General features: G+C 39.4%; 1 protein-coding gene across 1 annotated transcript; it reads right to left on the minus strand.

The window, feature by feature from the left end:
- Nucleotides 1-2,669: 2,669 nt before the first annotated feature.
- LOC306774195 (putative methyltransferase) lies at nucleotides 2,670-4,841 on the minus strand (the record flags this gene model as incomplete). The annotated part of the gene is made up of 6 exons (XM_079264177.1): nucleotides 2,670-2,757; nucleotides 3,244-3,381; nucleotides 3,476-3,579; nucleotides 4,106-4,319; nucleotides 4,431-4,591; nucleotides 4,734-4,841. The coding sequence occupies 6 exons, from the start codon at nucleotides 4,839-4,841 to the stop codon at nucleotides 2,670-2,672; spliced, it is 813 nt and encodes a 270-aa protein (XP_079120303.1).
- Between the last annotated feature and the right edge of the window lie 9,586 nt (nucleotides 4,842-14,427).

Genomic DNA, 14,427 nt, shown 5'->3' on the forward strand with positions numbered 1-14,427 from the left:
AAACCTATAGCGCCTGACTAAATTTTTTTCATATGAAGTCTTTATTAAGACTTTAAAAAGAATGTACAAAAAATGTGTATGACGATGCAAGAATTATTGTAGTGCAATAATTCATTGCATTGTAAATATTAGGTTTTAAATAAAGTTTTTATAATACGGTCATGCAATAGGTTTCAGGAAAGCAGATATGGGATGGTAAGGGTTAATACTGAGGTGCCCACACTTCAGACTGGCTCCAACGTCCCTCCACTGGGCTCTGAGGTCACAAGCTATATTTCATTTCTCACTTTCTAAAACATTCACATCTCACACCATTAAGGACTTAGTTTCTTATTGGAAACAAATCTGAATCTCAGTCATCCATATTAATTACTTTGGTACATAAAAGCAGAACAGTACGATTACTCCAAGTTGAGTCATTCCCAAATAATTTGTCTTTTAGCTCCAGCTTAAAAAATAGTTCCATCATCTGCAAAATGATACATTATTTTATCAGCATTAGTAAGACATGCTTAGATGGTGCTTTTATATTTGTAACTCTAAATGTTTATGGATGAAGAAAAGCCACAGCATGTCCACCAAAAGGTTGTGAATATACAATGTTTTTTATTTGTTGTTGTTTTTACAGTATGCAACAGCTTTTTACTTATTTGTTTAAAAAAAAAAACAGGTTTTCATGAATTTATCAACGCAAAATTAACAAGGTTTTTGTCTATCCAATGAACTGCTAAGAAAGGTGCATTTACTGTAATTACATATTACCATTTTATTGCAGTTTTATCCAACTTTTTTAGTCAATTTTTGCCATCTTTTCAACCAAACAAAGCATACTTTTACAAATAATTTCTTAAAGATGTTTCACGTTTGTCCAGACGAGCTTCACTGGTTCTGATGGAGATATTGGAAGAGTTCAATTAAGCAGCCTGATGTTTTAGACTAAACAACCATCACTGAGTCTTAACTCACCCACGGTCTAGCTAGTGCGATCATTGTCACTGGATGGAGTTAAGTGCAACGAGGACTGCAATTAGCTCTATGATGGGGAAATCAAACAGCCACTGAAGTGATAGATGGCTCAACACAGAAGAACCAACTCATCAGACCAGGAGCTTGTTTCCTGCATTTTAATGAGCAAAGACACACCTCTGAGACTCATGACGTTCAGATTTTGAACAGAGAGGAAAAGTAGTTTGTGTGAGAAGTGATCTAGGCCATTTGTGTCAAAGTAGAGAAACATTCACTGAACAGAGAATTTGCCTTTATACCCTTTACATAAGTAAACAGATATGTTTTCAAACACCACTGTGCTCATAATCTCATGTGTCTTTGGTGCTGGCACAGTTTTTCAGCCAGAGATTGTGCATAAAAGATGGACAGAGCATCCATGACGTCACCAGTAGGTTTCTGAAGAGCTGAATGGAAGTTTGTTGGGCAGCTCTCACCGTTGCTATCTTGGAAGCATCATGCTTTCGGTCCTTTTCAGAAAATACAAAAATGGGCAAAGAGGTAGAGCTGAGAAGGGGACTGTGAGCGTCGGGGAGGATGATTTACATCTAGCAAACTCTAACCTACCTGTAGCTAAGAGCTAACCAGGAGCTAACAAGTGCTAACCAGGTAACAGCGGTAGGCAGGCTAAAGCTAAATCACACTGTTAGCTAAAACAGACTGCTGTGCTACTCTCTGTCTTCTTGCTGCTGAACATTGGGTCCCAAAGGATATTCCAAAAAGGACACACCACTGATTTTGCCAAATTTTGAGATGAAATTACTTCTAAATGGAAGACTACTTAAAAAAACACTGTTTATCTTATTACAGCTCAATTTGTTTGGACTTGACATCCACAAACTGTCTGAAAACGGGACAAATTACACACATAGATGTAGCAGAAGATTCACAAAATCTGTCTTTAGTATAGAGCAATGATTCCCAAGTTGGGGGGCCCATTACTTCTTGGTGGCTCAGAGTTATGGTGGAGAGATATAAGCTTGGTTAACTTAAACATGTAGTTTTTTTTTTTTGTTTGTTTTTTTTTACTGCTAGCAAAACATTGACAAATTTGCAGCTCATTTCTTCTCACATTACCACGTAGAGCAATGGGCCTTAAGGCATCACCTTTCCCTCCACCCATAACAGCAACATCCATAGTATCAGAGGCTGTTGAGGTGGATACTCCCACTATCTCCTTCAGATTTCAATACACCCTTTGAGAGTGAAATGTATTTATCTAGCAAACTCACTCTACATCCAACATGTATGCTGTCCAAATATCAGTTGTCTGCCTGGACGTGGGTTACGGTAAGTGTGTGGACCAGAAAAGTACTTGGAGCTGACCTGGATATAGATTATGGTGATGTCCCACATGTGGTGGTTATTTGGCTGAGTTTCAGCAGCAATACTCAAATAGAGTCAACACTGTAAGTCAAGGCCAAATATGAGCCAAACTAATATGAGGGCCATAAATATGCCAAACATGTTTTGCTATCTGGGATGGGATAACATAAACTTGACTTTCACAGACCAAAATCCCTAATGTATGTTGCTTGAGTGGTATCATTGGGGGTTGTAAGGGTCTGAAATCATCACAGCCAGTGAAGATGTGTAATATTTTGCCTAAATAAAGAAAAAAAACGACCAAGAAACTTTCCTGCCTTAGGATTCGGCCAGAAAGATCAAGGTTTGCGGGCCAGCCAGTAAAAATAATGAACAACCATTGTAACCTCGGTGTCAGGGGAGGAAGCCTTCATGACAGACAGCAACCTGAGACAGAAGACACAGTGTTTCAGTCAGATTTGAAATTATTTACACGGACTGAAGGAGCAAATAAAAACTTCCAGACAGGTCAAACTGTTTTCCAAAGATTGAAAGCAAAACTGTCGTCGTAATTGAATACAATGTCAAACTTCTTTTTTTTTCCACGCATGATAAAGTTATGGCTCAGCACTTCTGCTCCATATATTGTGCTTGCTGGGCTGTTCTGTCTTGTCACAGGCAGGGGAATTAATGATGGCTATGTTATCAAAGCTGTAAAAGCCTTCAATAGTTAAGCTTAGTCAAGCAATGCTTGGATTTTCTGATTAATGCCCGAGACTGTGACAGCATTCAAAGATGAATTTCAGCAGTTTTTGATAGTGATAAATTCATTAAGGTGGGGGATTATAAGAGCGGTATTTAGTGCCAAAGTGAAATGAGGTGAGAGCTCAAGGCCAGAAGTTGACGATTAGACTGGCGAGGTTAATATCTCACTTGTTCTGAATGTCGTTGGAGAGTTGTTCAGCTCCAGCCGGGTCCTTTTCTTTCAGTTTCTGGTAGCTGGAGAAGGTCTCCACCATACAGATATATCTTCTGAGTGGAACGGTCCGTCTTACATGGAAGCACTCATTCCTAAACACATACATTAGCTGTCATAATGAGTGCAAACAGAACAGTAGTGGTGCTAAATCTTTTAGCTGTGATGGGGGCATTAATAAACACTCACCACTCTTTGTCCTGGTAAGAGCAGGAGTTATACATGTCCAGATAGAGCTTCATGGAACTGGGACCCAGGTAAGGACTTCGATAAGGAAGCAGGGCAGCGTAAAACTGGAACAGACATCGAAAAAAATTTTAGCATAGTAATTGATCCGGAGGTAAGTATTTGTTTTCTCTGATTAGGAGAAGAAAGTGTGTCGGTGTGAATGTCTGATGGTTGTTGCGAGTTACAGTACCAGTCTTTCCCATTCATTTCAACAGATAAATGAGCCCATTCTTTTGACTGGCAGTGTACAGTTTGCAACAAAACCAAGACAACAACACCATAAAAACGACCAAATTTGACAGAAATATTAATATTAAAAAATATTTCCGAAGTACAAAGACAAGTATTCTCAGTTCTGTTTTGTTCCTGTTCCTGAAATGTTTCTACTTTCCTGCATCAGTCTCCTCTGTCATGTTTCATCCAGCGCTGTTGGCGGCGACAGCCTCAGAAGAAATGTCTCAAAAGCACCAAAAATCTAGTCCTGCATTTCCAATAATTCTTACTATGCTCCAGGAAATAAAGATATGCTAACGCACATATCCTCAACTTCTAACCTCATGGTCTTCTGATAATGTCTGCTTTGACACGGACCTCTTTACAGATGTCATTGAGTGCCTCAGAAACGTCGCCGTACTCCAGAGTCATGTTCAAGGTGTAGCTCAGGAGGGCCAGGCAGCCTCCAGGGCGAAGCACCCTATCAGTCTCCTGGAGGAACCGCGGCCGGTCGAACCAATGAGCTGCTGTCATGGCCGTGACAAGGTCCACCTCCCCAGCTGCAAATGGCAGCTCCTCTGCAGGACACTGTCTGCGATAGAAAGTGGAAAAGAGAACAATTTAAAGGTTAATTCTGTATATTCTTACAACCGTGCTTAATTCTTCTATAAGTTCCCTCTCCCACATATTTTTGCATTCTTACTTGTATGAGACGTTTGGTGGGTGACTATTGGTGAGTCCTGTCTCCAGCTGAGCAGGGCTGATGTCTGTTCCAACCACAGCAGTGAAGTATGGTGCCAAGAGGACCGTCCCCTGACCCGAGCCACAGCCCACATCCACCGCGAGTTTAAACTGATTTTTTGTCTGAATGGATAAAATATGCTGAGAGACTGCAATAACCAAAAAGCACTATACAAAAATTTACTAAAAGCAATTAAACGCAGGAGAGGGTGCAAATAGTCATTATATAGCCTGACAGGTATGTAAAACACTGGTATAGTAATACCTGTTTCCTCATGTAGTCCATAATCATGCTGATCAATTCTTGTGGCGCCACTCTGTACTGCAGGTAAGAAGCGGTGTGATCTTTGCTTTCAAATAGCCGAACAGCCATGTTCCTGTTCCAACGTGTAAAAACAGAAGAAATGAACTTCACAACTCAGTCAGAGCAAGTAGGTGGATTCAGGCCGAGGCCCAGCCAGACAGTCAGTCAGAGAAACGGGCAGCAGCGGTACCCAGCAATCACCAGGAAGGAGCAAAGTCCAGCAGAAGTTGAAAATACCCCACAGCAAAAAAAATCCCAGCAACCACAGATGAGACGACAACAGGAAGTGAAGTTTTTTTTTCAAACAAGAGTAAAATTTTCTTGAGTAAAAATCAAGCAGGAAGAAATTATGATGTCCACATGTTCAGTCCGCCTAGGTGCACAGCAAGTTAGTCTTCATTTAACCAACAAATTACACATTAACAGGCTAGACAAGACTGCCCTCTGGCCCCATGAAGCTATCACACAAGTAAAATAAAACAAAATTACAACTGGGGACTAGTTTTACAAGCCACATATGTTAGTTATGTTGCTACTGTTTTATCTGAGTAGTTTTACAAAATCTTTCAGAGCCTTTTTTCTTCTTAAAATGAATAGTTTAATTTAAACATGTGGTTTTAAAAAGGTGACATCTGCTACTTGGTATACTTGGTAAAAAAAAAAATGTCAATGCAGTAAAATGAGAGTACAAGACAGGATCACCATAAGTAAAAGATTTCAGATGACAAATTAATGACTGTTTCACAAATTTTGTTTTTATAATTAAAACCCAGATCCTTAAAAAAAATACATTACAAAATGAAAAAAAAAAAAAAAAAAAAAAAAAAAAAAAAAAAGCCTCATTCACATGTGCCGTCCTTTTTATAGCCTGTGTCACTGCCTGCCCTTCTGGTTTGAACAATTCCGGACTCCAGTACTTTAACTTTTGGCACGTCTAGAAAATGAAATCATCCTAAGTATAATGGTGATATTTTCTACAAAACATGCCTGCACTTCCATGTAACCACCAGCAGATGGCAGTAACCGCACATGTCGCTGTCATACCTGAAAGCATAGAGCTGCAGACAGTATATGCAGAGGGATATGATCAATTCTTTCCCTTATTAAACGTCGTGTAGTTAGGCATATTGACTTATTTGATGGTTAAATAAATGTCTAAACAGAGGCATTAAAATATTTATTGACAAAGAAATGAGAATGTACCAGTTCTTATTTTATAAAGAGTGAGGTGGAAAAGAAGACATCTGCTAAACCTCACTTTGGTCTTAATTTAAAGCATGGCCTTGTATTCACTGCCCAGTCAACAAGCATCGATCTTTCCCATTCATCTGATCAATATGTGTTGTCAAATATGATTTGCAATAGGGATTGTGTTCTGAAAGTGGTGGGTAGGAGCGTGTTGGGCATCTTCATCCAGCACAGGAGCCCCACCACCATCAAACCCCTCAGTGTTGCTATGTGCAGCCATGCCTTGTGTTTTCCAATCAATCAGCTTTGATCAAACCTGTCAGCTGCACTCAAGTCACTGTCCATTCCTGGATGTGTATGTGTGTAGCTGAGCCATCCTTTGGAGGACAACGCTGTCAACACATGTGTTTACCCAGACATGACCAATGTATCACCAAGTCTTTACCACCAAGTCTTATAACTATGTCCACACACACACACACACATGTGCATACACACACATGCAGGAGCCATTAAAAAGACAAAGTTAATGGACTCAGACAAGCAGCATCATGTATAGCTTTAATGTCTGCAGGCATCCTCGGCACGGTAAAAAAGAGCAGTGGAGGGTGCGTCGACTGTGACGAGCGGTGTTGCTAATGCTGCATGGGGAATTTGCCTGGAAAGCAATCACACAGGTAATCCACAGTATATGAGAGAGAGAATTATTGGAAATGCTGGATTTAAAGTGAGGATTTTTTTTCATGAAGGCAGGTGCATGAGAAAAAAAATCATGATTTTTTACCTGGTTTACAAAAATAAATAAATAACAGATTTGAAATGTGCATGGAAGTCATGGATTGTGGAGAAGGGTATGAGAGTGTGTTATTATATGCTTTTAAATTCACTCCAGTCCCCCAAAATATAGGCAGAGTGTATACCTGCACGCTGATTTTCTTTCTTTTTTTTTCTGCTTCCACTGACAGAGTGAGTACAGAGATACAGGCTTGGGGGATGGATAGATGGGTATTTGAGTATAAAATCCCACTTCCCTGCGGAAATCTCAGCAGGTAGAAGCAGACTGCAGCTGCTGGGTGAAATCCATGAATTTACAAAACAATCCTGTTTCCTCATTGAAAGCCATGTCATTTTTTGCAGGGGGAATTTTGCCATGGATTTTTTTTTTTGCATGCGGGCCCCTGTGTCCTTATTTGGTGAAGAATGTGAAACTTAAATAATGATTACCAAGAAAAGCTGATATTCTGATGAGTAGTGAATGCGTCATATGAATTATACTCATATTAAAACATTACACGCTAACAGTTTGGCTGCTAGGCAAATTAAGCTAGCTAACAGATAGCTGAAATGTTAGCTTGCTGTGTGCTATATGCACGCGACATGGAAACAGTTTCACATACTTCATAAATTTAAACATTCGAAGGAAACTTTTAACCTTCTGAAATTGTGAAGGGGTGAAAGCAAAAACTTTTACTGTCATTTTTGAGCAATGCCGATTTATCCACTCGATGCTGTCTCTGAAACTTTAACTGAGATTAGGACATTGTCATGGTTGGGCTTTTTTGGGTCTTTTCTTCCTTCCTGTTTTATCTTTTTAGTTTCACTCCCCTGTGCATTGCCCACTGTGCTTCCTGTTCATTATCGCTCCTGGTTTTGATTTTCTTATTCACTTCACCTGTTCCTTGATACTCCTTTCACGTATTTATACCCCTCAAGTGCTGTTTTGTTTGCTAGTTCATTGTGTTAGCATGTCTGTAGTCACCTGTGTTGTCTCCATCCTGTTCAGTCAAGTTTGGAAATAAAGCGTCTTGGTCCTGCATTCTGCTTTCATCTCTGCTTTTGCTTTTGTCTGCTTTTAATTCTTTTGTCTTTTTTTCTATGTATCATTCTTTCCTAATTTTTTATATCCCTTTATATTTCCCTTATTTCTTGATGTACTTTGTAAGTGCTTGGCATTGGGGAGGGGTGGTATTATGTGTTTTATTACAATAAATCTTGTTTAAACTCATAAAATGTATTGAAAAAAAATGTACACCAGGTTGGACTCTTTTGTCTTCAGAACCGCAGATTTGTCAGCTCCACATCCATGATGAGAATCTCCCATTCCACTGCATCCCAAATCTGCTCTTTTGAACTGAGATCTGGTAGCCATGAGCATGAAACCACCGGGTTTAAATGCTGAGACAAAGCTAGACAGATCGATGCTTTCATATAGTTTACACCATCTGGCTGGCCTTACTTTTGGGGTATAGAGGCTCATCACATCACAAAATCAGCAGTGCTGGTCAACTTGTGTGAATTGTAGCCTCAGTTTCTTCTTCTTCTCTGACAGAAGCAGCTCCCCATGTGGTCTTCTGCTGCAGCCATCTGCTTCAAAGTTTGACATGTTGTGGTTTTACGCATCATATGCTGCATAACTGGGCTGCAACCAGTGGTTATTTGAGTTTCTGTTGCATTTCTGTCATCTCCAACCAGTCTGCTCATTCTCCTCTTACTTCTGACACCAACAAGGCATTTTGGTTAAGACAACTGCTGCTCGCTCGATATTTTCTCTTCTTCAGTCTGTTCTCTGTAAACCCTAGAGGTGGTTGTGTATTAAAATCTCAGCAGATCAGCAGTTTCTGAAATATTCAGACTGGAATATCTGGCACCAGCAACCATGCCTCGTTCAAAGACACTTAAATCTCCTTAAAAACAGGGATCTGTATTACAGTTTGCCAAAGAGCTTAAGTTTTCATTACGATTACTAAATTTATATTTTATTAAAGATTGCTCAGGTTCTTAGTTTTAGACATAAACAAAAAGCATGGACCACTGGCTGAGAGATGAATGAGGCATTCTTCACCTTGCTGACACACTGCTGACATTTTCAATAGTGCAACAAAATGATCCGACTAACTGCATAACAGCATCTACCTCCAATACACACTCAAAAGTCAAACCTTGACAACTTCTCTCATGAAAAACCTTTTTACCTTGAGCTATTATCATGTCAGTAGCCAAAATGACTCATTCTAATCAGTGTGCTGTTGGTTATTTTAAAAATAATTTCATTATTAAAGAGGTAAAAGGTGTTCTGGAAACATCTATGTCTATAGACATGAATCGGAAATCAACACATAAAGACAACAAACTTCTTCTTAAAAGGAGTTTGATTTGGTTATTCTGTGGTTCAAATAAACAGATTTTTATTGCTTTACTTTTAGAAAAATTCCTTAAAGTACACCTTTTTGTTGTGTCTCATCTTGTTGTGTTTTGCACCACATGACATAATACCTCTATATTGAGGAGTTAAAGGAGTTACAGTTGTCCTTGAACCACTCGTACACCCTCAAATGACTCCCAAGGCAGAACATTTTGAAGACAATAACTGGAGAGTAAACCACAGTTTAAGTCTTCAAAACACATTTTGTGCTTTGAACTTTGGCTTCTTGCAACAGGCTGCACTGTTGGTACAGTTTTTCTCTTAAGGCAGAAATAATGGCACAGTGGCAGAAATGGACCATTCACCATTCGTTTTGTAGACGAACCATGAAAGTAAGAATAAAACAGATTTAAAAAAAAAATTTAAAAAGTACCTGCAGAAAACCTATGCATATAGGAAACGCCAGGTAGAAAGCCCACCTTCTGAGCCTCGCCCCAGCCAAGACTCAAACCAGTGCCCTTCTCACTGTGAGACCACAACGCTAACCACTATGCTATCGTGCGTTAAATTTTATCAATTACAGAGGTATCAATAGCCGTATTGCAGAAGTCTTTGTATAAGTACAAACTGACTTTTGCCTGATTTGTATGTCATTCAAGAATCTAAAAATCAAAACTATTGCAAGAGAATAAAAAGGAAGCCAAGTCTTCTATTGTCTTTTTACTGTGATGCTGGGCATTGTGCCAAACGGTGTTTCCAATCTCTGCTCGGATATGAGAATCTTAAATCTCCAACCATTAAAACTTCTCTTGAGACCCTGTTTTCTTCACAACCAGTTGTAAAGAACAAATATCACCAGTATCGAAGAGATCTGATCAACTCAGAGGCTGTTTTTTTTAATAGCTGAGGCGCTCGCTCTGAGATGCACTCAGAGGACTAATCCCGCTCTCTGAGGAGAGAGGTAGGTATTGGCTTTGATGATAGAAATGGATTAAACAGATTACATTAAAGGCCAGTCTAATTGAACCAATCTATCCTGATTCTGCCTCTGTAAGATAAATGATGAGAGGGCAAGATAGGATATATAGGTCATGCATTTGTGTGTCTGGCTCTCGGTTTCTCTGGACGTTTACAGGCAAATACGGCAAAGGGAGCACTTTCTTCTTTTGAAAGTGGCCCAGAAATATATGCAGTTCCTTTTATGTTTGTCTTTTTTTTTTTAATTTACTGCTGGTTTATCTTAATTAATTCATACCAAGATAAAATAATCATAGTTTTATGGCCAGTAGCTGTTGACATTGTTATTAAAATATCAGCCTGTACATTTGTTTGGTTCCAATTTCTTCTCCTTGCTTTTATTTTTTTGTTGGCAACTAAAACTAATGCTACAAAGTTATTTACTTCTATTCTATGTTCACTTCTTTTTGAGGATTCAGTGATTCGAGTGAATTTTTAAGTATATTTTTCTTCATAAAATGGGTATGGTTAATGTAGATTTGTGGATCAAAGGTATGGAAACACGCTGTTGCACAAAATTAGTTCCATTAAATGCATTTGGAATTTGCTAAATGAGTTTTGATGATTGACTAATTGCTATTTGAATCTAACAGCATGCAAAGCAAACAGGAAATCTGTAAAAAACATGGTGAAAAATATAAAAGGTCTCAAAATCACAAAAATTCAATGGTATTGGTTTGCTTTATGCCATCAAACAGTGATGGCGTAGGTAAGAGCAGCTGTCTGAAAAGCCTTTACCGTTAACTTTTAAATGATTACTCCTGTGTGTGAGTACCTGTCCTTTCAGGCAGGGTTATTATTGACGGGGTCTGCAGTGCAGCAAGCCTGATGGAGTGACCTTTTCTTCCAACCTTGTTATCAACGTGAACTCGTTAAGCTGGACTGTTTAATTAGCAGCAGAATGGCAATCAGGGAGGAGCCAGAGACTGCCGTGGTCATAGACACGGATCAATGGTCTTCAGGGAGCCTTTACACTCTGCAACAGGAGACCTTTACTCTCATTCTGTGTACCAGATGATTGCTGATGCATATTTACACATATGTGCAGCTATACACAAATGTTTACTTCTACAACTTTGGTCCTTAAGACTCTTGAGAGTTGTGGAGGAATAGGAGCCAGGGATGCAGAGAATCAAGAAGTTATTTTAGAGGGACACTGAACTGAACTGAAGGGAAGCAAACACAAACTATGGACCAGCCTTGGTAACAGAAACCAAGGAGAATAAATACTGAGAAACAGAACAAGACACAGGAAACATGGATAAAACAAACAAACAATCTAATCAACAGAAACAAAAGCTAAACAAGAAACAAGGGAACTAAACAGGAAAGACCAGAACTAAAAATAAAAAAACCACATCATCAAGTGGCAGTTGGGATGATTTTCAGACAATAATTGGATCAACTTTTTCCAAATTAGTTAGCATTTCATTCATTCATTCATTTATTTTCCAAACCGCTTAATCCAATTCAGGGTCGCAGGGAGCTGGAGCCTATCCCAGCTGGCTTTTGGGCGAAAGGCAGGGTACACCCTGGACAGCTCGCCAGTCACCGCAGGGCCCAAATTAGTTAGCATGAACCGTAAAAGCTATATGATACTAAATTTGAAAGTAAATCCTTCCAATGTTTCATTTAACAGAAAAAGTAAGAAGTTCTGTGTTTGGTTGATTATTTCTTAGCTACAATAAATCTCATACTGTTGTAAGCATGCTTATTTCCCATTGGATGGAAAATGCATTTGTGGGATAAGCATCATCCAGTTGGTCATGAAGGTCACACCAAGGTCTGATACCAGTTCTACACTAGCTCTTGCTTGCTGTTGCTTATTGGATTGGATCTGACAAAATAAGTTGAATTGGTAGTTTAATAATTTATTGAATTTAACAAAAAGGGGGCTCATTAGCATGTGGAGGAACCATAAACAGCCACAACATCCTAGTGTGACCTACCCATGTTAGTCAGCAGGTTGGTCACACACTGTGGTGGGATGGCATCCCACTATTCAAACAGTATTTGTAGCACAACAGCACAGCCAAGCTGATTCCACAAACATTCATTGGGGATGAGCTCCGGATTGCAGGTAAGCCCTTTTACTCTTTCCACGTTAATATTCTAGAGGTTGTCTCTGATTAAATCTGCTCTTTGGAATCAACATTTGTTATCTTGGAGAATAATGTTTCATGCCAGATCATGGCGATATGGGATTACCACTGTTTCCAGAATCTCATCTCAGTAGCTATGCATTGAAATCGTTCTTAATAATGACAATCTTTGCGTTTTATAAGCAAAATACCCACCCCTCATCATCACACTGCTTCCCCCAAAAAGCTGTTACCCTGACGATGCAGTTATCAGTGTGTATTTTCTTCTCTGTTTTCTCATGATCCATTGGCAGAACTCGAGCATCTTGCGGAACACGGTGTTCATCAGCATGTCCAGATTTCAGTGCACACGTTGCTAACATCAAAGCAAACAGGTCTGAAAGTGAACAGCAGTCATGGCGGTCAACCCACAAACTCAACTCTGCTGCTCATCCTACAGATGCATTTTCCCTGAAACAAACAAGTATTCCAATGATTTACTAGAAAGAAGCATTGTTATGGCAACCAGAAAAAAAAATCAAGCACAAATTTCTTGACATTTTGTGATCGGTTTACGTGGCTACGGCTTTATAAAAAACATCATATTATTACAAATAATGCACGCAACATGTCCTGCAACCGTCACCTGTGTTTTCCACTAGCATTGAGAAATAATGGAAATTGCTGCTTTCATAAACAAAAACGTCGCTGAATTAGAAAACAAACAATATTTTGGAATTTCTATGCTTTGTATTTTGTTGCTGTAACATCTTAAAAGCTTGTTGTTTCACATCTTATTTCTCCTTGTAAGGTTTTTATGCTTTTTGTTGCATTACTTTGTTTATTTTCTTATTATCTATTGGTTTCCTGAAACATTGCCATTCGGGATTTCATGTGAATGATTACATTTTTAAAAATAAATCTTGAATATATCCTTATAAAAAATAATAATAATAAAAAAAAAGCTCTCTTTCAGCATGTGGCAAAGATTTCTCATTTTAAAGGCTAAGTTTTAGATGTACAAGGTCTTCTCAGTCAGTGACATAGAAGTCATAAGGTGTGTTGCCATGACAATGTGTCATATCTCTACCAGATTCACAACATTTTTCATTCAGAAAGAAGAAAAGGAAGCATGTGTGGTTCGTGTCAACCGTTTTAAGCGAACTTGTTACTGCTCCTGCAGCTGGTGCGTCACTTACCACCGCAGAAGGATTCCTGATAAAATCCAAGCAGCATCTGTGGGATGAATCTGAACATTAAATGTGAGGCGCCAATTGGTCCTGACAACACATACGTCTGTGTGTCAGCTTGGAAATGAGAATGTGTTGTCAGGGCTACTGTGCAAATTGTATTTGATGTTCAGATTCCCCCCATGAACATTGGTTGGAGTTGACACCAAGCCCATTTGTTTGTTTTATATCACACGGAGCTTACTTGAGGGAAACCTAACAGCCTTAAACTTATAGATAATTGAGTGTCCATGTACCATGTGCAAAGCAGGATTTGTAAACATAATCCCACCAGTGGCTGTCGGATAATATCTTCCCAGAAATTCTTCCCTCCCAGATTGTCTGAAACACCACTGCAAGACTCATATCCTACTTTTTATTAAAAACCAAGTGCAGTGGCAAACTGATAAAAAAACAAAAAAAACAAATCTGGTTGACATGCACACACAAAAAAAACACGCTTTCCAGAGTGTGTGTAAACACGTGCATGTTTAAACTCAGATATACAAACACTGAGGGGAAGAAACGTGGGGCGGGTGCCAGCAGCCGCTGCACCTGGTGGGATCCAAGTGAAAGTGAGAGGCATAAAAAAAAAAAAAAAGAAAGGAAGGAAGAAAAAAGCTGAACGCTCAGGTCTGTTGATCTATTTTTACCGCAGAGCAGGGGGCAGAGGGAGAGACAGACAGACACAGCTTCCTGCATAATGCATGGCCCTGTAGAGCAGCAGTGGCTTTTACACTGCGCTCTCTCTCTGGGCTTCCAGGTGTCTGCCATGTCTGTCAAACAGGCTGCATATAGGAGAGCCAGGTGCTCTCACACGGCGCTTTGGTTGATCTAAGACCACCAGCCTCCCCAGCTGCTTGTTCTCTCTCCAAACACAAGATCATCCCTGTGGTTTCATTCAAAAACCATCTGAGAAGAATAAGCAGTCAGGGGGGGACAAGTTCTCATGCGTGTAACTGTGCACAATCCTTTTGTTCATTGTCTTGTTTAGTTTT

Source organism: Telmatherina bonti (genome assembly GCF_933228915.1).
Source record: "Telmatherina bonti genome assembly, chromosome: 24".
Lineage (NCBI taxonomy): Eukaryota > Metazoa > Chordata > Actinopteri > Atheriniformes > Telmatherinidae > Telmatherina > Telmatherina bonti.